Source organism: Drosophila nasuta, chromosome 3 (genome assembly GCF_023558535.2).
Source record: "Drosophila nasuta strain 15112-1781.00 chromosome 3, ASM2355853v1, whole genome shotgun sequence".
In the NCBI taxonomy this organism is placed as follows: domain Eukaryota; kingdom Metazoa; phylum Arthropoda; class Insecta; order Diptera; family Drosophilidae; genus Drosophila; species Drosophila nasuta.
In genome coordinates this window covers 52,939,535-52,966,020 of record NC_083457.1, presented here as the reverse complement: position 1 = coordinate 52,966,020, position 26,486 = coordinate 52,939,535, and the positions used below count along the sequence as shown (strand labels likewise).

Sequence of the window (26,486 nt, the reverse complement as noted above, 5' to 3'; positions counted from 1 at the left end):
TCGTAATCTTATTGGAAAAACCTCTTTCGGGAAATTACTTCCTGAAAAGTTAGTCCTCAAGGAATAAAATAAGTTAGGGAAGCTTAGGAAATGTGAAAAAATTAAATTAACCCTATTTTCCTTTACCTCAGGCACTGCATCCACGTTGATGGAGCTGCGTCGCGAGTTTGAGGATCGTTGCCAGCTGACGGGACGTCAGTTGCGCATCGAGAAGATCGTTTATACGGGCAAGGAGGGCAAGACCTCGCAAGGTTGTCCCGTAGCCAAATGGGTGATCCGACGCGCAGATCCCGAGGAGAAGATCCTGGTGGTGGTCAAGAAGCGACCCGGTCACAGGTAAGTCGCAGAATAGCTTTCCTACGAAAGAGAAGAAAACTAACTATCTTATTTTTAAATAGATGCATTGCTGCGTACATTGTGGTGTGCATGGTGGCCTGGGATGGCATGCCACGCTTAGAAGCGGACAATGCCTACAAGAACTTGATACCGAAGCTCAACAAATACGGCCTGCCGACGACGCGCCGCTGTGCCACCAATGAGAATCGCACCTGTGCCTGCCAAGGTAAGTCGTAAATGATTTAGACAAACAAAAGAATTAGATTGATAGCTTTCTCTCTGTAGGTCTGGATCCAGAGACGTCAGGCGCCTCATACAGCTTTGGCTGCAGCTGGTCCATGTACTACAATGGCTGCAAGTATGCGCGCTCCAAGACCGTGCGCAAATTCCGACTGTCGGTCAAGAGCGAGGAGGCGGCAATTGAGGATCACATGAATCTGATTGCCACACTCCTGGCGCCAGTCTTCAAACAGGTCTGCCCGCGTTCCTATGATAATCAAACCAAGTACGAGCACGAAGCATCCGATTGCCGACTCGGTTTAGAGCCAGGCAAACCCTTCTCGGGTGTGACAGCCTGCCTGGACTTTTGTGCGCATTCGCATCGCGATCTGCACAACATGCAGGACGGTTGCACGGTGCATGTGGCACTGCTGAAGCCGAACAATCGCGACAGTCGCCTGCCCGACGACGAGCAGTTCCACGTCCTGCCTCTGTACACCATGGATGGCACGGATGAGTTCGAGAGCGTCGAGGGGCAGCGCGACAAGCATCGCACCGGCGCTGTGCAAATGCTGGACAAGTGAGTGTAGTGTTGAGTTTTGAGCTCAAGCTCGGCAGTTCGTAAGGAAACAGAAATTAATCCCTTTCCGTCTCTTCTTCCTCCACACTTAGATTCCCCTGCGAAGTACGTGTGCGTTCCACACCGCTGATACCTTGTCGCCGACACGGCAAGAAGCGCAAAGAAGACGAGTCTGCGACGCCGGATGGCGAGCAAGATGCCGCCGCCGATGGCAGCAGTCAGAGCTCCAGCAATGGAGCTCAACAACCCCAGCAGAGCAGTCCGCCCGCCCTGACAACCGCCGCCACGGCGCACATCAAAAAGGAGAACGGCGCCAGCAATGGCAACAGCAGCAGCAACAACAGCAGCAGCGGCAGCAACAACAGCAAGTCAAAGTCCAAGTCGAAGTCAAACAACTCCAGCGCCTCAACGCCCGGCTCAGCGCCGCCAACGACGCCCTCGCCTCGCTGCCAAACTCCAGTGACGAACAATCCCAGTCCGGCGGGCAGCGCGTTCAGCACGCCGCCCGTCAATCAGCACTCCGCGGGCAACCCGAATGCCAACAGCAATGCAACAACAGCGGGAGGCGTGGCACCGCCTGGCGGTCAACCCAATCAGCTAATGAGCTCGAACTCGAGCCTGATGAACATGGCCACCATGATCGACACCTTCACCGATGCCCAGCTGCAATCGAATCAGATCTCGAGCACAGTGCTCGACTCGCCGTATTCCTATGACTATCAGACGGGTTCGTACATCGACTCGCGCAACTACTACGGCAACTGGCCGCCACATGCCATGGGAATGTCCGCCGGAAGCGCTGCGTTGACGCCCACGACGCCGACGGCGCCGCTGGTGCAGCATACGCACACTGTGACACCGCCAACGGCAGCAGCAGGAGGCGTCACAGCAGCAACAGGTATTGCAGCAACAGTTGCACCCACGGCAGTGGCTGCCACGGCGTTGCCAGCAACCACTCCGGTGACGCCAACGCCGGCGCAACACGATGCGAGCAATGGTTACACTCCGAGCTACAACAATCTGACATCGCCAGCGCTGGGACAACAGCAACAACAGCAGCAACAACAACAGCAGCAGCAACAGCAACAGGTGCAACATCAGCAGCAACAAGTGCAGCAGCAGCAACAGCAGCAGCAGCAACAACAGCAGCAGAGTGGTGTCGATGTCACGGCCGTTGTGAGTGGTGAGCTGAAGAGTCGCGTCAGCGAGGAGAATCCCGACTCGACAACGTTGGTGAATCACTCCCTAGCCGAGAGTAAGTTAACCGCCTTGACAGCCATGCAACCCATGACTAATCTAGCACCACCACTTCATCACCACCACCTCAACCACCACCAACCACCACCATCACACCATTTCCATGCCACACCACCAACAACTCTACAACCACCACCACCACCACACCATCACCATCAACACCACCATCATCATCCACCACCAACATCACCGCACACGCCAGAGGGTTTCGTCAAGCCAAAGCCACCGCCCAGCGATTATCAGTATACGCAGTATCCGAACAACTATCAGATGTATCCGCCACCGCCGCCACCACCGCATTCGGCCTACTCCGCCTACGATGCCTACCAGAACATGAACTACAACTACGGCTACCATCATCAGGCGTATTCACCCTACGGCATGTATCCGCAGCAGACGCCGCCCCCGACGCCGCCTCCGCCCTCGCCCAACTGGAATGTCTACGGACATCATCAGAGCAGCGGAGGTTATGGTGCAACAGGTGGCGCCTCTGCTGGTGGCACATTGCTGGCCACACATGGCGCAGTGCCCTCAGCGGCTGCCACGTTGGTGAAGCCTACGCTGCCCACAGTGTCGCCTCTGCAACAACAGCAGCCACAGCAACAACAGCAGCAGCAACAACAACAGCAGCAGCAGCAACAGTTGCCGGTGACGCCGCCGCAAACCATATTGCCGGACTTGAGCAACGGTCAGCTGGCTGTGGAGGCAACAGTCACGCCCACAGCGGTGCCCGAGGTGCCGCCTCCGGGTGGCAATAGCAACAACAGCAACAGCAGCAATAGCAACAGCAGCAGCGATGCCAATGGCAACACAGCCGCTGCAGCGGCAGCGGCAGCAACAGCTGCTGGCAACACGTCAGCAACCACAACTGTGGCGCCAGCCAGCACCAATTCGAACAAGATCGAACCCATTGGGGAGGTGGCCGAGATCAATGAGAACATCGAGGCATTTCAGGATCCCCAAATGGGAGGCGTGGCCATTGCGCTCAATCATGGCAGCGTGCTGATCGAGTGTGCCAAGCATGAGATGCATGCAACGACAGCGGTGCGACGTCCGGATCGCCATCAGCCGACGCGGATGACGCTCATCTTCTATCAGCATCGGAATTTGAATCGTGCGCGGCACGGCATCGATGAGTGGGAGGAGAAGATGCGGGTGAAGAAGATCAACACGGACCTCGACAACAAAGCCAAAGAGGAGCGCGAACGTCTGCTGAAGAAGGCCGCCGGCGAGGATGATGACGACGAGGAGATGCACGACGATCAGTTGGCGACGACGGCGACGTCGGCGACAACGGCGCCAACGTTGCCCAGCATCAAGAAGGAGACGAATGGCGGCGCTGTCAAGAATGGCGCCAGTGGGAGTAAAAAAACGACAATAGTAAAAAGTCGCAAGCCAACAACAACAACAATAACAACAACAGCAGCAACAATAATAACAACAACAACAACAACAGCAGCGAGCAGCCAAAAAACGAGAAAGTTGCCCTCCACGCACCAACACTAACAACAACGTCGTGGACGACCCTGTTTCCTATGCATCCATGTGTGGTTACGGGGCCCTATCAGGAGGGCAATAGCAGTCCAACATCGTCCACGAATGGCAACGCCAATGGCAACAGCACTGGCAACACCAACAGCAACAGCAACAGCAATCCCAATGGTCCCATGGCCCCACAGCAGCAACAGCAACAGCAGCAGCAACAGTTGCAGCAGCAAATGCAGCAGCAGCAGCAGCCGCCCATAGTGGGCGTGCCCACGCAACAGGTCTGAGCAATCGCTTGGCCAGCCATTATTACTACTGGTAGTAGTTGCCAACAACGCTCCATTGCTGTTTAGCTCTAAGCTTAAGCCACCAACCGAAAAAATATGAAAAACGACTGAAACAAATATTCTCACAAAACAAATTATTTTTGTAAAACGCGTCCTGATTTCGTGTGCCATAAGCAGCAAGCAAGGAGAGGAGAGCAGGAGGCGGGTCAGTAAAGAGAAGCCAATCACACACACACACACACACACATACAACCAAAACTCCACTACAAACACACACACTCACATATATGCCTAGTTTATACAGTGAAGAAAAATGCAGCTAGATATACATACATTAAAAAAAAGAAAAGTAAAAAAAAATCACATAACTTTAGTTACTTAAGTGCAGCTATATTGTTGGCAAATTTCTGTTAAATGAGTTAATTATACATACAAATATTATTTTGCATAATTCTTTTTGTTAAGCAGCAAACCGCAAAAAAACACACTACAAAAACAAACTACAGAACAAAACAAACAAAAAATACTACAAAACAAAAGAATGCATCACTAAATGCAAAATCAACCTAAATAATAAACAAAATAAATGCTAAAGAATGTTTTTGCTTCAGTAAAATAAACAATGTTAAGAAAAAAAAAACGAAAAGTAAGAAAAGAAAACAAAACAAGAAACTGTTAGTGGACGGATACTCGTAAAAGATCATTGCCAAAAGTACAAATAAACCAATTTTTTAAAAAACCAAAAAGCAAACTAGAAACAAAACGAACGTAAAGAATTTCGCAAACAAATCATAGAAAAAACAAATAGTTGGTAACAAGTTTTTACTGCTACACTAAAACGAAAACAAAAACTCAAACTCAAACTCACATGTAACAATATTTTCAACACGTTTTTCAACTTTTATGAATTACTTTTCACAATTTGACTCTCGCTTGTCGCTGTTGCATACTTTTCAGCGCCAAGCGAATTCAAATTGCACGTGAGTAAATGCCGTTGGGTCTCTTTCGTGCTTTCGTGTTGCCATTCGCAATGCACGACACGAAAGAGAGCGAAGATGGCATTTCGGACATTTATCATTTACCGTTGACTGCAACTCACACACAACTCACACATATAGACAGCACACAGACAAACACAAGAGCGTAAGAAAGGCAAAAAAAAAGAATATGAAGGAGAAGAAACAACAAAATACATTTGAATTTGCATACTCAGATTTAAGTATGCAGAAAAGTATTTCGTGCGTCAGGCAAATTGAGCACAGCGATTATGAAAGAAGAAAGTGAGCAAGAATTTTTAGCTAAGCATACGTAAACAAAAAAGCACATAAATAAGCATAAAAAAAAAGCATAAACAGATAGAAATGTATGAAACGATAGTGGAACAATTGAAAAGCGAGAAGAGAAAAGAAGAAGAGAAGAGTAGGCAGCGCGTAATGCATCAAGACATTTTTTAAACATTATTCATAATTTAAACTAAGTTTAAGCAAAGAAACAAAACAAAACTACAAACACACACACACACAAGCATACATAAGTATATGGAATAAAGAGAGCAACATATGAAGTTTTATTTATTTATGCGCGCCCTTTTATTTTAATTATGAAATGTGCTGTAAATGTTAAAGCAAATTAAAAACTATAACTAAAATCCCCAAAAACATACAAAAAAAAAACAAAAAAAAGACTCGAAACCAAGCAAGTATTAAGTACACAACAACAACAAACAAACAAACAAAAAATCAACTATAAATTAACTAAAGAAAACAACATTTTGCTTTTTCATTTCACGCATGAATTTGCATCCATCCAAAAATAAAAAAAATGAAAATACGCAAAAGAAAAAGAAAACAAAATGGCAGCGCAACTGAATTTCAAATCAAATTAGTCTAAAGAGGAAAATGAAAAATAAGAAGAAAATTATTTTGCACAAAAATGGTTATTAATATATTGTATACTTATGCTTATGATTTAAAATATATATTTCGATGATGAAGTTTAGTGAGAAGACGAAAATTGTGCAGAAGAGAATCATAAATGTAAAACGTATGTATGTAAAGTTAAGGACATGAAAGAAGACGAAGATGAAAAAGAATGAAGCAGAAGACTTTTGAGCAACAAGAAAAAACATGTTTTGATAAATATTTAAATGTTTATATATATACATAAATATAAATTATGATAATTAATTAAATGATTAACTGATTAACGCAAGCCAACAACTATTATAGTTTGTAAATGCTTTTTATATAATTTTCGAAATAAAAGGAAAACCAACTTTTTGCCATTATTAAGTTATACACGAGTTTACAAATGTGTTTTGAGTTTCTTTTTTGCGGGGCAAGAGCATGAAAATGAAAATACATATATGTATATGTAGTATACATAGAAAAACAAAAACAACCAAGATATATACATGATATATATATATACAGATACAAGATATATATTGAGAATATATATACATACTATAAATATTGGCATATATTAATTATAAATGAGAGAAACACTAGAAAAAAAGCACGTAAAATATCGACAACAAACACACACAAAAATCAAGATGATGACGGAGCTGATGAAGATGAAAGATGATGATGATACATATTGTAAAACGATACACAACAAAAAAAAAAATGACAAAAAGTATATGAAAAACATAAATTATATTTATTTAAAGTACGCGTATTGAAAGCAACCAGATATTAATATTAAATAAAACGACAAACAAAGTTAAACAAACTCTGTCAATTTTCATTTACATATTGTAGATATTATTTTTTTGTACCCAAGGTAAGGGTACAAGGGTAACAACAAGGCTTCGTGGCAATCGGAATTATATATAGGACTCTCTCTTAATTGTTTCGAATTTAATGACAATTGGAATGTGCGTTCGGAACATGAAAATTTCTCTCTCTTACAGTTTATACTCTACACTCTTCTTCAAATACTTATTGTCTGTACATAAAACTACATAAGATACAAAAAATTAGACTTCACAATTGCGTTTTAAGTACATGGCAAGAGGCGAGTGAATTTTAAAACCTTACACGCACACACACACTCACATACAGACACACTCTCTATGACTATCAATATCGTTATTACTACTCCTAAAACTTCAGCGCCAGCTCCAGATCTTGGCTATAGTTGTCCAGCGCTGTCTTGTTGACAAAGCCAAACGTCCACTTCATGTACTTGTTATTTGGATCACAGGTGTTGACCACCAACTCATCGGAATCTGGTAAGAGTTCCATGCAACGTTTGCCTTCCAAGCCGTGTCTAATCATCTTTTTGCGATAGTCGTAGTACCAATATTGATTGCCCTTCTGTCCATGGCAATCCCACAGCCAAATCGGTGCGTTCTTATCCCACAGCTGCACATCGAGACAATCCTTCTTGCGATGTAATCTTATGTCTCGCTTCCAACTCAGCGCCCAGTATTGTGATTTCTGTGGCTTCACCAAATCGATGGCACATTGATAGACACCCATTTTATTGTGACGCCTGCGACTGAGCGTATCAACGCAGAGCGTTGGATCGCCCACGTTCTGTATGGCACCGCTAGCATAGTTGGGCGGCTCCACAGGTGGATAGACTTTCATCAGATCAAAAGCTATCTCCTCCATGAACCACTTGAAGGATTTGCACTGCAGCTTGGTGCGTATCGCCTTCTGTGCGGTCAAATCGCCAGCATCGATCTTCTCGTAGATGCCATCGCCATTGGCATACAAATAGTTTTTGTACTCATCCATCCAGACTTCCGCCACACGCTTGTAGTTCTACAAGAGACAAAGAAATGTCATTCTAAAATACTTTCTCCATATTTACCCACTCACCTTATGCAGGTAATCGCCTTTGCGTGGACTGGGCACATGATTGCGTGGTCCACGATAGATGTGTCCCACACGGGAGCAAGGTGCATCGAACATTTGACCACCGCACATCCAAATCTTGAAACTCAACTCGTACTGTTCTCCGCCCCAAATGTCCAGACCCTCATCGTAGCCTCCCAATTCCCAGAAGAATTCGGTGGAAATGGCAAAGAGACCGCCAGCCATGACAGGACTCTTGAACGGCTCAGCTGGATGCTTCAAATCCTCCGCCGTCAGAGGCAAACGTTTGTAGTAGAATTCCCAATCGAAGCCACCGCGTTGTCCTTCGTCCTGCGCCCGATAATTGAAATTGGAGTGATCGATGACATCGATGAATGGACAGACGGCAGTGCGTTTATTCTGTGCAATCGGCTCCAGCAGCGGAGGCAGCCAATTGTAGTTGGCCTCGACGTGCGAATCGAGGAAGATCAGCACTTCTGCGGTGGCATTTCGAGCACCCGCCGAACGTGCTCCAATCAAGCCAGTGCGCTGAGGCAAACGCACAACGCGCACGAAGCTAAAGTGCTCGGCTATGTAGTTCTCTAAAGGTTTGTAGAGTTCGGCACGATCACTGAAATCATCCACAAGAATGATCTCCTTGAGCAGCTCGGGAGGCGAGCGATTGATCAAACTGTGCACGGATCGCATCAGGACGGACAGATATTCATTGTAGAAGATGATGACCACAGAAACAGTGGGCAGCTTCTTGAGGTACAGTTTGCTGTGGCAGCTAAAGAAGAATTGAGAAAGAGATTAGTTGAAGCTAAGTTTAAGGACAAACTACTCACGCCTTGTGTCTTATATCTGGCAGTGAACGATTCACCGAGATGGAATCGGAGAGCAGCGCATTGAAGCCATTGTCCAGGGAAAGTTTCTCCTCCAGTTCCTTCACCTTCTCGTCCAGCTTGGCTGCCACGCCCTGCTCCCCGATGCCCACTCGCTTGCTGTCGCTGACCATTGCCTTGTAGTCATGCCAATCCTTCTTTAGCCCATCACCATCATCAACCTCATTGGGCGCTGCCACTTGCATCGTCTGCTCCTCCTCTTTCTTTTTAGCTGCTTGCTTCCTTTTCTCCTTCACAGCCGGAGGCGGAATTCCCGCTGGTTCCTCTGCCTGCACATCTTCATAGACAACCTCTGGGAGTTCAGGATTCTGTTCGTTCGTATCCGCATGTTTTCTGTGCACCGGTTGATCGAGATGAATTTTTGCACGATCGCCATTTCGATAAACGACACGTGGTAAGGCCTCGGGTTCAATGCCATGATGAACTGGTTTGTTGGTGTACGGCGAGGACGAGATCCAGCTGGTGATGAGCAGGAAGAGCATCAATGTGAGGAGGACCAACACCACCGACTTGATCATCCATTTAATGTTCGGACGACGCATTCTACGTTTGATACGGGTCCAAGTTATCGATTCCAGGTTGGAGACGTGTCAATCTACTCGGTTACGCTAGCAGCGTACAACTGATACCGCAAATATCGAGACGCAGACTCATGGACGACGTTGCTGTTGCTGTTGACGTACGTCTGATGTTAGCTCAGCTGCAGCAATTTTCGCTGCTGCTGCTTCGCCAGCGACTTGCGACTGAAAATAGTCACTGCCAGCCAATTACCAACTGTAAGATTAGGAAGCAAAATATATGTAGTAGACAAACAAATAACAAATAATCATGTCAATGTCTGTTGCCTTTTGTCTAAACACATTTTATTTGATTTTTACATTCAATACCTTGGGCAGCAGCAAGTGCATGTTGACTGAAGAAAACCTTTCCGAATTTGCAAGGTTCATTTCAATATTCCTGACAGATTATACAAAAGACAACTAAATCTCAGTTACTAGAAGATCTACAGCTTCGACGTTTAAGAACAATATTTGTATGTCTGGCACGTTTATTTTTTGCATTGTTTAAGAATTTAGCCACGTCTAAGAACAAGTATTTATTTAATCTTTTATTTATTTAAACTGGAGTTACCTAAAAACAGCGACACTTAAAAAAAAATAATGCTTCAATCGAGAGATACCCGCTACGCATTTTCAATAAAAGCAAAACTGTGTGGTAATATTCTAAAAATATACCGAATAATATACCGCAAAAATACTAAAATATACCGAAAGTTATACTTAGTATATCGATGAAATTTCTTATAAAATTTTATATTATACAAAATAAATTACTATTCAACTTCTACTAATCAGATTTTCTTTGAGATAATATTCTGAAAATATACCAAATATAATTTCGCAAAAATACTAAAATATACCGAAAGTCATACTTGGTATATCGATGAAGTACTACATTGGAATATTAAAACATTTAAGTTAAACTTCAATGATAAAATGATAACAAAATCTATATACTGAACAATTGAAATTATAAGCTGTAAATTCTAAATTCTGAATTGTTTATTTTAGTAAATATATTTCTTATAAAATTTTATATCATACACAATAAATTACTATTCAACTTCTACTTATCAGATTTTCTTTTATTTAATAAAATATATGGACAGAAAAAACGTTTTCAACTATAAAATCTTGATTTAAATATTTGTGATCCATAAATTATAACAAAAGAGATTTCAGATAAAAGAGCTAGCTTTAATTTAATGGGAATATTTGTATGCCTAACGCCTTGGTCTAAGAACTTAGAAATGTCTAAGAAAAAACAATTTCTCGAACTAATTTACAAGTAAAATCAAATCAATCAAACTCTCAGCTTAAAAAGTCGTTAAAGATTGAATAACAAGTTCGTTAATTAAAAAGAAACCAAACGTTTTTATCAAGTTGTCTGAACTTTGGTACATCAAACTTTTACTATCTTGTATCTTGCAGATACGTCTGCGTTGGGTTCTTCCAAATTTCTGCTAACTTGACATAATTTTAGAACAAATATAGCCATCGTGGTATGGGTGAAAATGTCAATGTATTAGTGTATGAAAAGCTCGAAACTTGATGTCTGTTAAATGTCTGTGACCTTAAAGCTGAGCTCAGGTATTGAAAAGTATGTCAAGCAATTGTTCTTTCAATGCACTATACTAAATTAAATTGAGTTAAACAAATTAGATACGTTTATTAAAAAAAAAAAGAACACGTACAATATGTAGTATTTATGTAGATAGTCTTTCGCCGCCGCTTCTCCGTTGTGTCGTGCTCAAACAAACCGTGACAACTGCGGCAGCGTACCAAGATTAGACGCCACTGTAATGTCTTCAAATTGCACACACCCGCACAATCGCAGCCATATGCTTGTGTGCGTGTGTGTTTAGATGAAGGCACAATTACTACACGTAAAACAAAAACAAACAAGAGTGCTTGGCTGATAAGCGGCAACGGCAACGACAACGTCTATTGCCAACGAAGACACTTTTCTTTCATTTTGGGTATATTTTGAGAAGTTGCGATAAACCATGGGCTTCCGGTACCACCAAAAGAGCAGCACGAAATTACACAGATAATTTGGAAAAAAACCTTTTACATTTAATTGCTCTGTAATTCTCTTTTTTATTGTTTTCACGTGCAATATTTACTAGTTAAGTGCTGTTTGCACTTTCGTTTTTTACCTGTCAAATACTGCTCTCAAGCGAGCCTCATTAATTGTGTGCGTTCACTTAATAAAACTGTCAAATTTTATATCACAACTTGCAAACAATTTAAACAAATTCCATCCACGTCCACTAAAATTGGTCTTCCCTATTGGACTAACAAATCACTGCTGCTGTTGCTTCTGCTTCTTTGCGGTGTTCTTTTGCCATTCACCATGGCGCGCAGACAACACAAACAGCTGTTGCAGTTGAACGCACTTTGCCGGTTTGTAGTTTACTGTGTTGTTTATTTTCATATTATATCGTTAATAACAAATAGTAATGTGCAAATGCTTATTTAGACAGTTATTTTCAACATTTTGAGCACTTCCTCCTTATACTTGGCCAAGTTGTACTCGTTCTCGCCCTCATTGATCAATTGCTCTACACTTGTAGCGTAACTCGGACTGGCAGCAACTTTTTGCTCCGCTTTTGAATTCCAATTTAAAATTGCCTCTGCTGACTTTTTGGCCTGATTGCGCTCAAAGTGATACTCCTCCATGTCCGCCTCCGATTTGGTGTCCTCCCATGGCTCCGTCACAAATGATTCATGATAACAGGCAGTCAGCAAATACAAAGCGTAATCATAGTTTTGCTTGCGCGTCGGACAGCGATCCGTGACGAAGGTCAGCACACCCGTCTCCTGGTTGTAACGTTCGCCCACCAGACGCAGAAACTTATCTTTGGCATGTGCATCGAATTGCAGATCAGATAGCTTCAGTGTAATGGTCACACGACGTGCCTCTGGATGCCTTATTGTGGGTAAACTGTGGCAATAATCTGTGCTCAGCACCTCGATGGGAAAGTGGCGTTTCCATTTGGCCTCCGTCTCCAAGCCTTTAGGCCATGGCGTGCAGAACTTCTTGATGGCCTCACACTGTTGTCTGATAGCCGGCGGTGTCAGATGCAAGAAGTTGGGTATCTTCATCAACTCGGCGTTAGCGTACTTCGATGGCGCCGCCGCACCGCGCTCCGTGTAGCCCTGACGCAATGGCAGCGGCACACTGGCCGGGTGGAAGGAGCGTGGTCCCGACCACACAGCAGTCCAATCCTGATCCACAGCCATGCGGGAGGTGCGTGGCGGCTGCACTGCATCCTTCTTGATCTCGCGACGGCGTGCTTGCTGCTTAACAGTACGCAGATTCAGCACACGGAACTCTACAGAAAGTTGAAGTGATTACTTTGTAGTCTGTCCTTTATATGCCGTGTTTACTTACCCTCATCATCATTGACTTCTGACTGCTGCTGCTGCGTGCTGAACAAGCGGACACAACGTTGGGCTGTTACTGCACTGCTGGTCTGTAACTTATGCTCCAGCAAACGTGTTAGATTAGCCGCCATTGTTGAGTTGGCCAATTGCACTTGTTACCACTATTTTAATTGAAAACTTCCACAATTAAAAAGTTTACGTAAACCAAGCGTGTAGCAACTGCCATTCACCGCGACGAGCAGACACAAAACAGCTGTTTTGCTCTAGGTATCGATGCCGAGTATCGAATGCGACGCTGTAAGAGAGTGAGTAGTGAGATTGTTGCGAATTAGTGGGCAGAGAGAGAGAAGTGAAGTCTAGCAATGTTTGTAAATTAAATGTTGATTGTGGACCAAGGTCAAAGACAAATGAATAAATAGCGATGTTATAGAGTTGTGTACTGTCAAAATCCCACTCATTGTTTATAGTCCATCAGCCGTCGGTTATTTTGGTATCTTCTCGTATGTATTTTCGTTATCAGCCGCCAGCTGAGTGCTGATAAGACGACCGTCTCTCGAATGTAGGGCATCTAGTATACATAGTTATAGTATAGTCTGAATACTCAACGAGTAAACTTCTGATCGCAGACAGAGCCAGTACAGCACAGTTAACCGGTTTCATCAGAATACAATTGTTTTCCCCACACAATCGGCATTGGCAACTGCGAGACAAGTGCACAAATATAACTTCACCTTCAAGAAAATGGCGAATTCTGAGACAAACAAACGGGTGTTGTCCATCCAAAGTCACGTCGTGCACGGCTATGTGGGCAACAAGATGGCCACCTATCCACTGCAGGTAATCATCAGCAGTAAACAAACATTCCAGTCATGTTTATTTCATCATAATTAATTGCTGCAGCTGCTGGGCTTCGATGTGGATCCGTTAAACTCGGTACAGTTTTCCAATCACACGGGCTACAAATGCTTCAAGGGTCCAATATCCACCGAAAAAGAATTGGGTGAGTGTTTACGTCTGTTCTTGCAGAGATAATAATTAAAGTCATATACTACATTTATCACAAATAGAATCAAAAAATGAATGTCAAAGATTATGGCGAAATTTCTTGTATGATCGATTTAATTAGAAGGATTATCTGGGAAGCAATTTCATATTTAATTTCTATTTTTAGTAAATCATTTCTAAATTATACTTTTCTAGTTCTTTCAAAAACTAAGTAAAAGTTATTCTGTTATTATAAAATTAATAAAAAAGAATCAAATTGCCGAACCTTCAGAGAAATATAACATGTATAGATCATTTATAATAATTTACATAAATGATATATGGATCTATATACATATGTTATGATCTAGCGTCTGTCATTCAACTGAAGTCATGACAATATAAAATAACTTTTATTTTAAACCCATTAGAAAGATTTAGTTAATTGAAAGAATCCAAAATTTAAGTTTACTACAGAATTCTTAAATTTTTTAAAAAGAAATTCAAAATAAAATAATACAAATGCAGTATTTAATATAAATTATTATTTAAACTTTTGTTTTTTTGCGTCTACTTTTAGCCAACATCTTCGAGGGCCTGGAAGAGAACGAGCTGTTGTCCCAATACACTCATCTGCTCACCGGCTACATTGGCAATCCGCTGTTCCTCCGCCAAGTGGGCGTCATACTGAAGGCCATACGCAAAGCGAATCCCAATTTGATCTATGTTTGCGATCCCGTCATGGGCGACAACGGCAGCATGTATGTGCCCAAGGAACTGCTGCCCGTCTACCGTGATGAGATCATTCCCCTGGCCGACATCATCACTCCCAATCAGTATGAAGTGGAGCTGCTCACGGGCAAAGAGGTGCGCAGTGAGGAGGCTGTGTGGCAGGCGATGGATTGGTTCCACCAGCGCGGCATCAAGACTGTCGTCATCTCTAGCAGCGACTTGGGTGAGCCGGGCGTGCTTCGCGCCTTCCTCAGCCAGCAGAATGGCGCACGACTCTCGATGGACATACCCAAACAGGGTGGCAAAGATCTCTTCTTCACGGGCACCGGAGATCTGTTCGCCGCTCTCTATCTGGCTCACAGCCATGCCAGCAAAGGAGATGTGACTGTGGCATTCGAGAAGACCATTGCCACGCTGCAAGCGGTGATTAAACGCACGGTGTCATCGCTGCCTGGAACTGCGGAACCCGTTCAGGCTTGGCAGCGAGAGCTGAAGTTGGTGCAGAGCAAGCAAGAGATCGAGCAGCCTCAAGTGTTGCTCAAAGCGAAGCGTGTCAACTAGACACTTGACAATGTTAACAAATCCAAACAAACAACGGACAATAATACTGTGAACAAAACTTATCTTAACCAAAATAAATGTACGCTTATTATAACAAAAGATTGTCAACGTTTGTTTGCTTCTTGTTTGACATCTCAAAGGAGTTACTGGGCTGTGACTTGTTGCTTCTTGCTATAAAAGAGTTTTGTGTGGCAAGCGATCTACAAAGTTGACAACATGCAACTGTTGGTGCTGTTTGCATTCTGCTGCCTGGCTGCCGCCTTGGAAGCAACACAAAAACCGGAGGCAACTTTTCTGCCACGCTACACGCTGCTGTCCGAGAGCAAGAAGGATGAACAGCAACTGGATCGTCAGCAATCCAACAACGAACAGCAACCTTGGCGGCGTCTTTCGTACTCCAACTACGGCAACAATTGGCCAGCAACTGCTCCAGCTGCCCTCCTCGGTCCCGGACTCCTGCTGCTGGGCGTTAATCTGGGAGCGCTGCTTTATATGCTGCTGGGCTTGCTGGGATTGGCGCCTACACAACGCTTGGGCGCTTGGCAAGCAGCCGAGTTTTATCGCAATGATAGACGTGAACAGTTGGGAGCTGGCAAGGAAGCGGATATGTATTTGTTAAACTAAAGCGTTACGCTAGGGTTACGTTATTTAGCTTACAGAGAATATATATATATTTTTTGGGTTAATTACAACTAAAAATCAATCAATTCAAATCGAAATCAAATTAGTTAGTAAACTCTTGCTTAAATCATAGAAAATGTGAAGACGTAAAATTATTTTTTAATACGAAAAGAGGCGGCTCGATTTATCTTTACCACCGGCGCGTCCTTGCCGCCCGTATTTATTGTTCCCACCAGTCGGGAAATGGGTTTTCGCATCATCGCCGTGCCGCCGGCGAGAGCTGTTCGTAAAGAGAAAAAAAAGAAACAGAACGAAATTTCAATTAATATAATTTGCAAATAATAAACCCAACTTTTATCTATGCCTAATAAAAAAAAAACAAAACAAAACTTGATAGTTACAGATTAGATTAGAAAATTTGAAATAAAGAAATAAAAATTGTCAGACAGCATCAATGGATCACGTCAATCTTCTTTCTTGCGCTTAAGCTCTAAACAAGTGATAAGCATTTATTGCATTAATTCATTAAGAATTCGCCTACTCACTTTTTGCTATTAAAGCACGCGGACTTTTCCTCACACAGCCATTGGAGAAGGTTTTGAGATTCTCCTTTTGTATCGCTGCTGCGCAGGTTCGCTTCAGTTCTTGAGTGCTGAACTTGCTCGACTTGAACAATGCTACATGATAAAAGATTAAGATTAGCAAAGGTTCTAAACAATTCTTTTGACTTTCACTTACCCTGCTTAATCTTCTCCTTTTCCGTGGAACCGCAAACACTCTGATCCGATATCATATCCGATACGATGCGTCTATTAACGACGGGTCGTGGCTTTGTCACAGTTGCTGTCAGCGCCTTGTGCTGTTGATTCGTATTGTGGGTTAACACTTGCGTCACATTCAGATTGCAGGGCCTCTTAAAGACGTGCGCAGTCTCATCGTTGTTATCCTCATCCGAATCTGTGTCCTCACAGCTATCGACACCCAAATGCAGCACAAAATCACTGTCACTGACTGTGTGTGTTCGACGAGCTCGCGCTCGTTTCCTTGCACTGCTCGTTAACGGCTCTGGTGGCTCTTGATTCTCCTGCAGCTGCTCGGCCAGCAATTCATCCAACTCTGTGTCCTGCAGTGAAGCCGCTGTTTCGGCTTCGGTGAAACGCATTCGACGCTCGAGTCGCGCGTACGCTGTTTGTATGTCCGGCGTCAGTTTCTGTGTCTCCTCCAGGCGATCGTATAGCTGATGGAGTACATCGCTGCCATTGGTAAAGGATTTCAGCAGTAGATCCGAATTTTCGACCAGTTCGTTGTTGATGGCCGTCAAATGACCGCAGTTCATTTGCTGCTTAGACAGCTGGACCTCTAGATCCTTGTTGCTCAGGTATTGGTTGAGGATGTGATAATGCTTGGACTCCTTCACCTCCTGCTTCAGTCGCTTCAGATCCATGCAGGCAGCCTCCAGCTTGCTGCGCCATTCGGGCAACTGATCGGTATACTTTTGTGTCCTGCTGCTTAAGGCACTTAAGTAGTTCGTAAACAACTTATAATCCTACGGAAAAGAGGAATTTAAATAATTAAATTAATAAAATAAATATTCATTAAATCAGAAATTATAAAACTAACATCAATTAATATTATTAATTAAATAACATTTAAATTCAAAACAACAAAATTACATTGCCTTTTCAAATATAATATAATGAAGTAATATATATAAATAAAAAAAAAGAGCTGTTTATAGAATGAACAAAATACCTTCCCTGAAAAATAATATAACAGTTAAATTTCTAACAAAAAATGCATTGCCAGATTCAAATATAATTTGGTAATATAGAGAAATTAATAAAATAAAATATATAATAATATATATTTACAAAATAAACAAAATGCATTATAAAAAAAAAAACTCCAATAGTAAATAAATATAACAAAAAGATCATACAATTTAAATTACTTTATAAAATTAGATAATTTGAAAGAAATAAAGTTAAGTTGGCACTTAATAACAATTATAATTTAAATTGTATCATAAAAATTAATTCATTTAAGTTGGTATCTGCAAATTAACAATTGGTATTTTAAATATTAAAACAAACACCCATAATAAAATTTTGTAAGCAAGCTTTTTGCCTGAGTAGCGTACCGTTTTTAAAGGCTGCAAGGCAGTTGGCAGCACTTGCCACAAACACTTGATTGTTGCAAACAAGTTGGCAGCACCGCATTTACTTTACTGCTCATTTTTAATTATTATTTTGAAATGCTCGCAAAAACTGGCGTTCAATTTTTGGGGCTTAGTTTGCGACTAACTCGAGTTCGCCCCGGAGTAAGTCAACTCTATAAATGGCAACAGCAACTCCAGCAACCAACACAGACAGCAGCTGGAGAAGCTTCGCCAAGTCCGCTTTGGTTTCAGCAGACGCGCGATTATGCAAAAGGCAAGGACCGCAAGAAGGAGAAGGGCGGCAAAGGAAAGCCGGTCAAAGTGGAGATCAATGAGCAGCAACTGCGCGAACTGATCAACTTGGACTCTCTCAATGCACAGATGGAGAAGTCAGTGGCGCAAATGAAGCACGACTTTATCAAGAATCTATCGCTGCGCTCCACAAGCGGTGCCATCGATACTCTGCGCATCAAAGTGGACGGCGCAGAGCATGAACTCCAGGAATTGGCGCAAATCTCAAGAAAGAATCCTAAAACAATTATTGTGAATATGATTGCATTTCCCCAAACAATTCCCGATGTGTTGCGTGCCATCGAGAAAAGTGGCATGAACCTGAATCCTCAACAGGATGGCACTACACTCTTCATACCTATACCTAAGGTTACTAAGGAGCATCGCGAGCATCTTTCCAAGAATGCCAAGGCCATGTTCATCAAGTATCGCGATGCCATACGCGACATTCAAAACGCACAGATCCGCAAGCTGAAGAACAAATCGGATATAGCTAAGGATGATGCATTTGCTGCCCAAACTCAGGTCACAGCCATAGCGGACAAATTTATTGCGGAGGCGGACAAACTGTTGGCCAGCAAACAGAAAGAGCTGCTGGGCGATGCCTAAAACTAAGATTCGAGACCTAAGACTGATAATTGCTGTTGATTCTGTTGCCACAATAAATGTTACTGCCTCACAACTACGAATGGGTTGTGTCTTCGTTAAGCACTGGTTGAAATCAAGGCTACAATTTGTGTTTTAGCTCGGTTCTTAACCCAATTTGAAGTTTGTCCTATGCTTTGATAGTCCAGTTAGTCAAATCAAGCTATTTTACATATACTGTTAAATAGTAATTATGTTCAAAATTCACTCACCTCTTGTAGCAGCCGTTGATCCATCGTCAGTACCTTGCGTAGCTGCTCAAAGTCCTTTTTCAGCTTCTGGCGATAGCTCAAACTCTGGATCTTGCTGCGTAGGCCAATGACGCACTGCTGCAGCTTCGTCACCGTGCTGTAGACAGCATCAATCTTGCTGTACCAAGGTGTTAGCTGAGCGGGATCAAAGCTGAGCTCATTGCTGGCTCGCTCCAGTTGTGCCAGCTTAGCCTCCAGCAGCTTGTTGCGCTCCATTAGACGTTCCTGCTCCACCATCACTTCGTTGACCTTCTTCACATAGAATTCCTTGGGCAAATTAGACTTGAGCACATTCTGGCGCAGCACAGTGCGTATCTTCTTTGCACGACTCGCGTACTTCAATGTGTTGTAGGTGTCTTCGTATGTGATGGAGCTCATAGATACATTAGCCACCATCAGAGTGCGACAATTGCCGCCCAGTGAATCCTTTAGAATACGCGTTAGATTCGAGTCACGATACGGTATGTGCTTCAAGCCATCGGCTAGCTTATTGATACAATTCCCCAGTGCCAACAGACTCTTGTTGATGCTGGCTCCCTCCTTGAAACGCATGCCCATGCCCTTTGTGCTGGCAGCACGTTCACTGCCCGCCAGATCAATCATCGAAAGCTTGACGCTGCGTTTGGTGCCCGTCGTGCGATCCGTGATGCGAATGTGCACCTGGAAAATGGCATGTGAACGGGAACTCTCTGCATTCGCATCCGTGGGATGTTGTGTGCGATTCGAGTTGCCCAGCGTGAGCATGCGCAGCAGCTCTTCCGCACTGTAGATGGGCGTCAACACCAAACCGCTGACCACAACTCCATTGGAATCCTCGCGCAACTTTAGGGGGCCTGTTTTTGTGAGCAGGTTCATCACCTGTTCGTTGTACACCTCCAGATAGCTGACGCCCACATCGAATTTACGTGTGTCCTGTTGCAGTTGGATCTTCTCGAAAAGATCGCGCATAGTGAGGAATGTGATACCAGGACAATTCTCGCTGCCCAGCATTGTGAATGTCTTCCCCGCCCCTGTTGCGCCATATACAAACACCGAGCAATTGTACCTGTCGCAGAGAGAGGGATAGCTACAGAAAGAGCGAGAGATATTCCAGTCGACTTACCCATCAAGCACTGCGTCGACCAGCGGCGCTGTACATTCTGCGAATATATCCTCGTTGGTGCGTTCTGTATCGTAGACTCGATCATATTCCATGGATAGCTTTTTGTTTGTGCGCTTCGAGATGTCGCGATACTGTTGTTTTGCGCCTTGGAAAAAAAATTCATCGTCCTCTTCGTCGGGATCGAACAACAGTGACGAACTGTCCATCACTTTGATGATGCATCTTTGATTTTGTTCCTGTTCCCGCCGATTATAGGGACGCACGCGCACTACCACTTTAATATTTGTTGGTTCTGGCATCTTTTCAACTGTTTATTGACACTTTTCGCTTATTTCGTTTCTATATTTTATCAAAATTAGTACAGCCTAAAATGATCGTTGTTGTTTGAATTGTTTGAATTTGTCTTTTTTGCCTTATTGCTTTGCGGCGTCATTCTTTCAATCGAACTGAACTGTATTTAGAACAGGGTTGCTTTGGAGCGTGACCGCCGCTTCTGTTTCTACGAAAAGGATCGACTCAAGCAACGGGTCACACTGATCGATTCGTGTACATCGATTCATTTACAACGTGGATGGTCACTCAGCAATTCAAAATGTTGGTATATTTTCAAAGCTACATCCACGCCGGACACTTTTGCGGCAACTTTTGAATAGTTTTTCATTATTTTTATTTGTGTTCATTACCTGCGAACATATTCTAGTTTTAAACATACCCTTGAAAAACACGATTTTAAAAAATTGTGCCATTTTACTATTCTACGTGGAATTGGTATAATTTCGACAAATGTCAAAGCGAAAAAGCATCATTTGAAAATCAACTTGAGGTCACACTGTATTCCACTTTGGTAGACTGTTTGCGTCGCCTCTACTATAATCGCAAATTCGAGTCAAAAGAGAAAAGAAATACACAAAGAAAATTAAAAAATATATATCACAAATAAAAAAAGCAAATAGAAAATGAGTGGAAAAGTATTATTCGCTTGCTCCAAATGTTTTTCTCGGCATCCCTACGAAGAATTATCATCAGGGCAGCAGCTTTGCAAGGTTAATATAAACATCTACAAATGCGAATTGAAAAAGAGCTGAAAACGAAATAAATGCAACAAACAAAAACATTTTGTGTGTTGGTGTATGTGTGTGTGCGTATATGCAAAAGCAAAGGATGTGTGTACGTGGGCAATTGTGTGTGTTTTTGTGTATTTTTTGGCAATAATAAAATACAAATGACGCGTCGTTTGCTTTGTTGCGAAAATTTTTTGCTGCGCATTAACGTGAAAAATGGACGTGAAGAGGAAGAGCAGCAAACAAGCAAAGCGGTGGCAGTTTTTAACGATGCTTGCTGCAGCCGCTTCAACTGCGGCAACGTCTTGTGACTAATGAAATATGAACGTTTCAGACGACAAAATTCTGCCGAAAACAACTGCATCTCAGGTTTCACACTCCATTTTGTTGTATTCCTTCTCCACAGGTGTGCCGTGGTTCTACCTCAGTTGTTAAATGTACTTACTGCCGCTCGGAATTTCCCTCCGCCTCGTAAGTTGAGTGCCTTAAATTTCCCTAGCTATTGTTTACTAGTATTACTCTTCATTTGCAGCAAATCACAGAGTGCCTGTAAAAAATGCGAACACTATCTGGGCAAATATGGGAAGCCCACAGCTTGTGAGTGCTGCAAAATTGTCGCGGCCTTCGGCAGCTCCAAATGCATGAGGTGAGTTTCTTTTCGTCTGCAATTCAACTTCACCGCAAAAACTATGACGACAAACTGTGGTCAGTTTTTGATTTGAATATTAAGCGCGCTGTAATTTGAATGCACAATCTTGAGTCTGAATTGAAATTAGAAATCGCTTTAGAGTGTATTAGAATATGTTTGTTGTATCAAATCCCAAACAAAAACCTGTCCTCAACTAATTAATTGTGCCTTCAAAATACATCAACCTTGGCGCTGTTGTCCTATTCTTCAGTAGTTTCTCTCTCTCTCTCTATTTGTCTTCTTGATTTGCTCAAGTAAAACGCAAAGAAAAACAACGTCTCTTATGAACGCAAAACATTTTTCTCTCTCTTCTCTTTTCTGCAAAAAAAAAAACGAAACAAAACGAAAAAACGAATCGATAAAAAACCACTTTAACCAAATCAAAATATCACTAACTGCAAAATAGATGCGCCAGCTACGAAGCCAAGTATGGACCACCCACACAATGCGACGAATGCAAGCTGCGATCAGCCTTTGACAGGCGCGACGAGAACAAAAAGGTCAGCGACATTCAAGAGGACTTGGAACCACTTAATTTTAAAAAACCATATATCGTTATTTTTAAGTAAAAAGAAAAATGTACTAAACCGCGGCTTTGTGACGCAAAGTCACGCGTCCATTTCGAAGAGTTTATAAATCTGTATTTGCGTTCATAAGAGTAGCGTAGTTTAGGCCAGTTTAGAATTTAAGCTAAGCATTGTTATACCTTCTGTAAAAATGTAAATTATCTCCTTGTTGCAGGTCAATGGGAAGATTCTGTGCTGGCTTTGTACCTGCGCCTATAAGCGTGCTCTGTTAAAGGCCCAGCAGGAGGGTCGAATATCCATGTCAAAGAAGCGACCGCATGAGAAATCATCCTCGTCGTCGGCGCATCGAGACAGCTCGTCGCAATCGGCCAAGAAGCCAACACGCGGTGGCGAAATTGGCAAAAATGCTGGCAACAATAATGCTGGCGGTGTTACAGCTGTAAGCGGTGCTGGACTCGATTTGCCCGATAAAATATCGCGTGGTAATGGTGGAGGAAATGGCACAATTGCAGCGCCAGCTGCCATCAATGTGGACACAAACTCATCGGATCATGTGGTGGCTATAACATATCTAAAGGAGCGCATTGCCAGTCTGGAGAAGCGCTTGAATCAAAAAGACAAGGAACTGCTGGAGAAGGACAAGCAAGTAAGTAGTAAAACACTTGAAATGCTTTAAAAGAAACTGAATTTATTACTCGAAATCTTGCAGTTGACAGAGCTGAAGGGCAAAAACTTTGAGAAGGAGAACGATATGCGCAACAGACTGAAGGAGGTTGAGCGTCTGCATGACATGAAGGTGGACAACTTGAATCGCAAGGTCGCCAGTTTGCTCAAAGAACTGGCCGTGATGAAGAAGAGCGGCAACAACAAACAGAAAGGCGGCGCCATCAAAGCTGAAAAAGAGGCGATCAAACGCGAGAATCTATCGCCCAAAGAAGAGATTGTGGCTGCTGCTGCGGCTGTTCCAGTTGTTGTGTCCGAGAAGCAGGCGAGCAAACGAGCGGAACCCGAACGGGATCTGGATAAGGATGAGAAGAGTCGCGATCGTGACGAGGAGCGCAACAGCGACCAAGATCGTGGCAGCGTGCATTCTCGCTCTGGTTCCAGCAGCCCATCCTCTAACTGAAAGGGGGCGCACACATTCAACAAAAACAAAGAACTCCCTCCCCCCCAACGAGCATCATCGAAACACACAAGAGGGCACAATTCAATCAGATTGCGATGCAGATTGTGATGCGTATTTGTTGTAATTTGATTTTTAGATTGTCGCTATACTATTGATATATAGACCTTTTTTTACCATTACTTTCTTTAATTGTAACATAATCTTTACAAAAATATTGTTTCATATCATTTTTTACATGTCTTTTCTCGCCACATTTCCCCAACACAAAAAAAAAATTGTTCTCACTTTTGTTTTCCTGTACTGCGCGCTTTCATTGAATGTAATCATCGATTAGAAAATGTAAAAATATATAGGCTCAACAAATTTTCTTTAGTTTAATTCTTCTTCGCCAAGATGAAACACATACAAAAAGAACGAAAGCATTGTTTAAAATACTTAAGAATATACACAAGTTGGGAATACGACAAAAAAAAAATAAACAAAACAATAATTGTAAAATACCATCTCTTCTTTTATTATTTAATTAACAATATATAGGTAATAATGATTAGATGTTTATCGCAGCACAATGATTAGTGTGGCTTTGGCTTGTGCCCGTCCACATAGAAATTGCGCGTTGCCTTTGGCAGCTCCAGCTCCATGCCTTCCATTGTCTTATCGAGCACTATTTGGCAACCGAGGCGGGAATTCTCACGCAGAAACGGCGCCATGTCCAGCAGGTCGTCTTCCTTCTCGTCCGCCTCGTTGAGCACATCCAGATACTTGTTCTGCACATACACATGGCACGTGGTGCAGGCTAACGACGCCTCACAGGCACCTTCCATCTCAATGCCATGTCGATGGGCCAGATAAAGCACATTATCGCCCACCTTGCCCTGGACCGTGGTGCGTTTGCCATCCTTGTCCACGTACGTTATGTTGACACTGCCAGCGAGGTATCAATTCAAATTCATAGACAACATCTCAATCTCAGCACTTTACTTACATTTCATCCGGCGATTTGGGATCTTGCCATTCGTATTCGCCATGACGCAGAACTGCAAGTGGATAATTTCATAATATACGATTGCCATTTCCAAGTGACAGCGGTGTCCAATTTCTGCTGGACATACTTACAGCTTGTGGTGTGCAGTGCTTTGCTGACTGTGTTAACGGGTGATTTAAAAACCTGCTTTGTAATTAATTGATAGGAATTACGCGACTGGCGCAAAAGTAAACAAAACATTTTTAAGGTTACAAACTAGAGGTGGGAAAATATTCAGTGACCATGAAGGTGTCATCACTAGACTAAACAGCTGCCACAGAAGTTATAAATAATGAAATTAAGGAGTGTGCCCCTTTTTAAAAAGAGGAACATAATATTTAATTTATTTTATTATTAAATATTATTCTTTCAATTATCTGTCTTTTATCTAGTACTTATTTCAATGCATCACAGTATTCGATTATCGCTCATCACTGACTGCGCTTGTTGCGCCTACTTATCGCACTTATCGATAACAATGCGCGCATTCAAACTGCTTGCAATCGAGATTTTAAAATAGCTTTATTAATACTGATAAATTGGACAAGCAATTAATCTAATTTTGGATAATGTGAATAATTACATTTAAATGAATTAATATTTTAAACACTAAAATGAATTATTAAAATGGGGTTTTGTGCATAATTTTGAGTTCCTTGCGGTCGTGCAATGACAATGAGAGTCTTGGTAAATCACTTGGCTGCTGTTGCTGCTACTTCTGTTTGTTTACTTGGCTGCCTCGCCATCTGCTGCAGTCGGCTCCTTGTGTCCATTATTCTTGGCCTGCACAAACAAATCGGACGGTCCCACATGCTTAATGGGTATAATGCGCTCCTCGGCATCCTCGGGTGCAACTAACGGTGGCACTGTGATGGACAGAACGCCTTCATCGGTCAAGGTCGAGGCAATTTCATCGGCATTGTACTCCTTGGGCAAGGGATAGCGACGCACAAAGTGCCGCGAGACATGACCATGCTCATCCTCCCGCTCCTCATGCTTGCCCTCGACAACGATGCAATTGTTGACCAGCTTCACACTCAGCTCGCCCGGCTCAAAGAGTCCCACATCGAGATTCACCTCAAAGTTGCCCTGTCGCTTGACCGTGCTGCTCCCACCCAACTCATCGCGATGCTTCTTGGCCACCAGATGATGGGCATGTGCTCCCATCCGAGCAATCATGCCCAGCGTGTGCAAATCCAAGGAATCGTGATGTCGCGAATGCATGCGACGATAGAGACGATTGGGAAACATGTCGTGGCCATAGTACATGGAATCCGGCGAGTCCAGATTGAGCACAAATGGTATGTCTGGCATCGTCTTTTCGCTTTTTCTTTCGCTATTGATTGAACAAGAGTTCCGGATCTGTATCTGGTGCAAGTTCACTGAACCTAACTGCGACTGCTGTCGACCTGCGACCTGTTTTCCAATTGTTGACTGGAGGGTTGATTTGCCAGCGGGTGTGAAAGAGGTACAAAGAGGTGCAGAGACGTTGTTGCACTTGTTGTCCCACTCACGCACAATTTAACTCAAAAGTCGCGACGCAAATGCAAAGTTGTGGAGGCCATCGCTGACTTTTATAGTCCGACTCCATGCCAAAAGCTCTGGCAACACGAGCTTTTTTCTGGAGCGACAATTGGGAAGTTTCTGGAGCAAAGTTTTATATACGGCGGATGCGCTGTGCTGTTGAATATGCGGTAATACTGTGATATTATAAAGAAGTTTAAAAACTACGTTCAATAAAACGAATGACAATTTATTTAACTCACAAATTCATTTTTAGAAAGATTTTAGAACAAGTAATTATTAATAAAATTATTCGCATTAAGTCGAGCAATTTTCTTTTGATTACTTCCGCAAATTTATAGGTGAAAGAAATTCTAGGGATAA

The 26,486-nt window shown here is 42.9% G+C and overlaps 11 protein-coding genes across 16 annotated transcripts in view; 6 read left to right on the top strand and 5 right to left on the bottom strand.

Annotated features, from left to right (window-relative positions):
- Window positions 1–3,898, top strand: part of LOC132793984 (methylcytosine dioxygenase TET) — a 130,644-nt gene extending 126,746 nt beyond the window's left edge. For 3 of the 4 annotated variants that reach the window (XM_060804182.1, XM_060804181.1, XM_060804183.1), the window contains 4 exons: window positions 132–336; window positions 399–562; window positions 622–1,135; window positions 1,228–3,898. In XM_060804182.1, coding sequence (XP_060660165.1) covers window positions 132–336; window positions 399–562; window positions 622–1,135; window positions 1,228–3,898 — 3,554 coding nt within the window. The remainder of the gene's footprint in view (window positions 1–131; window positions 337–398; window positions 563–621; window positions 1,136–1,227) is intronic. The other variant, XM_060804184.1, reaches the window with a different exon arrangement.
- On the top strand, window positions 3,799–6,056 carry LOC132794000 (probable basic-leucine zipper transcription factor R). The gene has a single exon (XM_060804202.1). It carries the CDS (start codon window positions 3,928–3,930, stop codon window positions 4,162–4,164), a length of 237 nt encoding a protein of 78 aa, XP_060660185.1. The 5' UTR covers window positions 3,799–3,927; the 3' UTR covers window positions 4,165–6,056.
- A 749-nt stretch (window positions 6,057–6,805) lies between these two features.
- Window positions 6,806–9,431, bottom strand: LOC132793987 (N-acetylgalactosaminyltransferase 6). The gene is made up of 3 exons (XM_060804187.1): window positions 8,822–9,431; window positions 7,998–8,763; window positions 6,806–7,940 (listed from the first exon to the last, which is right to left on the bottom strand). Exons 1-3 carry the CDS (start codon window positions 9,418–9,420, stop codon window positions 7,272–7,274), a joined length of 2,034 nt encoding a protein of 677 aa, XP_060660170.1. The 5' UTR covers window positions 9,421–9,431; the 3' UTR covers window positions 6,806–7,271.
- A 2,414-nt stretch (window positions 9,432–11,845) lies between these two features.
- Window positions 11,846–13,066, bottom strand: LOC132793990 (small ribosomal subunit protein mS35). Its single transcript, XM_060804192.1, has 2 exons — window positions 12,836–13,066; window positions 11,846–12,776 (listed from the first exon to the last, which is right to left on the bottom strand). The coding sequence occupies exons 1-2, from the start codon at window positions 12,957–12,959 to the stop codon at window positions 11,917–11,919; spliced, it is 984 nt and encodes a 327-aa protein (XP_060660175.1). The 5' UTR covers window positions 12,960–13,066; the 3' UTR covers window positions 11,846–11,916.
- A 101-nt stretch (window positions 13,067–13,167) lies between these two features.
- On the top strand, window positions 13,168–15,206 carry LOC132793991 (pyridoxal kinase). The gene is made up of 3 exons (XM_060804193.1): window positions 13,168–13,665; window positions 13,729–13,828; window positions 14,393–15,206. The coding sequence occupies exons 1-3, from the start codon at window positions 13,570–13,572 to the stop codon at window positions 15,103–15,105; spliced, it is 909 nt and encodes a 302-aa protein (XP_060660176.1). The 5' UTR covers window positions 13,168–13,569; the 3' UTR covers window positions 15,106–15,206.
- A 115-nt stretch (window positions 15,207–15,321) lies between these two features.
- On the top strand, window positions 15,322–15,729 carry LOC132793998 (uncharacterized). Its single transcript, XM_060804199.1, has one exon. The coding sequence runs from the start codon at window positions 15,322–15,324 to the stop codon at window positions 15,727–15,729; it is 408 nt and encodes a 135-aa protein (XP_060660182.1).
- A 135-nt stretch (window positions 15,730–15,864) lies between these two features.
- LOC132793985 (kinesin-like protein KIF18A) lies at window positions 15,865–20,773 on the bottom strand. 2 transcript variants are annotated; one of them, XM_060804185.1, is made up of 5 exons: window positions 20,174–20,766; window positions 19,033–20,116; window positions 16,465–17,272; window positions 16,272–16,403; window positions 15,865–16,006 (listed from the first exon to the last, which is right to left on the bottom strand). In XM_060804185.1, exons 1-5 carry the CDS (start codon window positions 20,470–20,472, stop codon window positions 15,879–15,881), a joined length of 2,451 nt encoding a protein of 816 aa, XP_060660168.1. In that variant the 5' UTR covers window positions 20,473–20,766; the 3' UTR covers window positions 15,865–15,878. The 2 variants fall into 2 exon arrangements, with proteins under 2 accessions (XP_060660168.1, XP_060660169.1); XM_060804186.1 differs by lacking the exon at window positions 15,865–16,006 and adding an exon at window positions 16,105–16,216 and having other exon boundaries at window positions 20,174–20,773.
- Window positions 17,906–18,883, top strand: LOC132789659 (ribosome-recycling factor, mitochondrial). Its single transcript, XM_060797834.1, has one exon. It carries the CDS (start codon window positions 17,981–17,983, stop codon window positions 18,782–18,784), a length of 804 nt encoding a protein of 267 aa, XP_060653817.1. The 5' UTR covers window positions 17,906–17,980; the 3' UTR covers window positions 18,785–18,883.
- Window positions 20,774–21,000: 227 nt separating the features above from the next.
- On the top strand, window positions 21,001–24,075 carry LOC132793989 (protein FAM76A). Of its 2 annotated transcripts, XM_060804190.1 has the most exons (6): window positions 21,001–21,216; window positions 21,641–21,705; window positions 21,767–21,880; window positions 22,329–22,422; window positions 22,664–23,095; window positions 23,159–24,075. In XM_060804190.1, the coding sequence occupies exons 1-6, from the start codon at window positions 21,130–21,132 to the stop codon at window positions 23,573–23,575; spliced, it is 1,209 nt and encodes a 402-aa protein (XP_060660173.1). In that variant the 5' UTR covers window positions 21,001–21,129; the 3' UTR covers window positions 23,576–24,075. The 2 variants fall into 2 exon arrangements, with proteins under 2 accessions (XP_060660173.1, XP_060660174.1); XM_060804191.1 differs by lacking the exons at window positions 21,001–21,216; window positions 21,641–21,705; window positions 22,329–22,422.
- Window positions 24,069–24,861, bottom strand: LOC132793997 (adrenodoxin-like protein 1, mitochondrial). The gene is made up of 3 exons (XM_060804198.1): window positions 24,692–24,861; window positions 24,561–24,612; window positions 24,069–24,499 (listed from the first exon to the last, which is right to left on the bottom strand). Exons 1-3 carry the CDS (start codon window positions 24,798–24,800, stop codon window positions 24,148–24,150), a joined length of 513 nt encoding a protein of 170 aa, XP_060660181.1. The 5' UTR covers window positions 24,801–24,861; the 3' UTR covers window positions 24,069–24,147.
- Window positions 24,862–25,102: 241 nt separating this feature from the next.
- Window positions 25,103–26,164, bottom strand: LOC132793994 (heat shock protein 67B3). Its single transcript, XM_060804196.1, has one exon. It carries the CDS (start codon window positions 25,911–25,913, stop codon window positions 25,326–25,328), a length of 588 nt encoding a protein of 195 aa, XP_060660179.1. The 5' UTR covers window positions 25,914–26,164; the 3' UTR covers window positions 25,103–25,325.
- Between the last annotated feature and the right edge of the window lie 322 nt (window positions 26,165–26,486).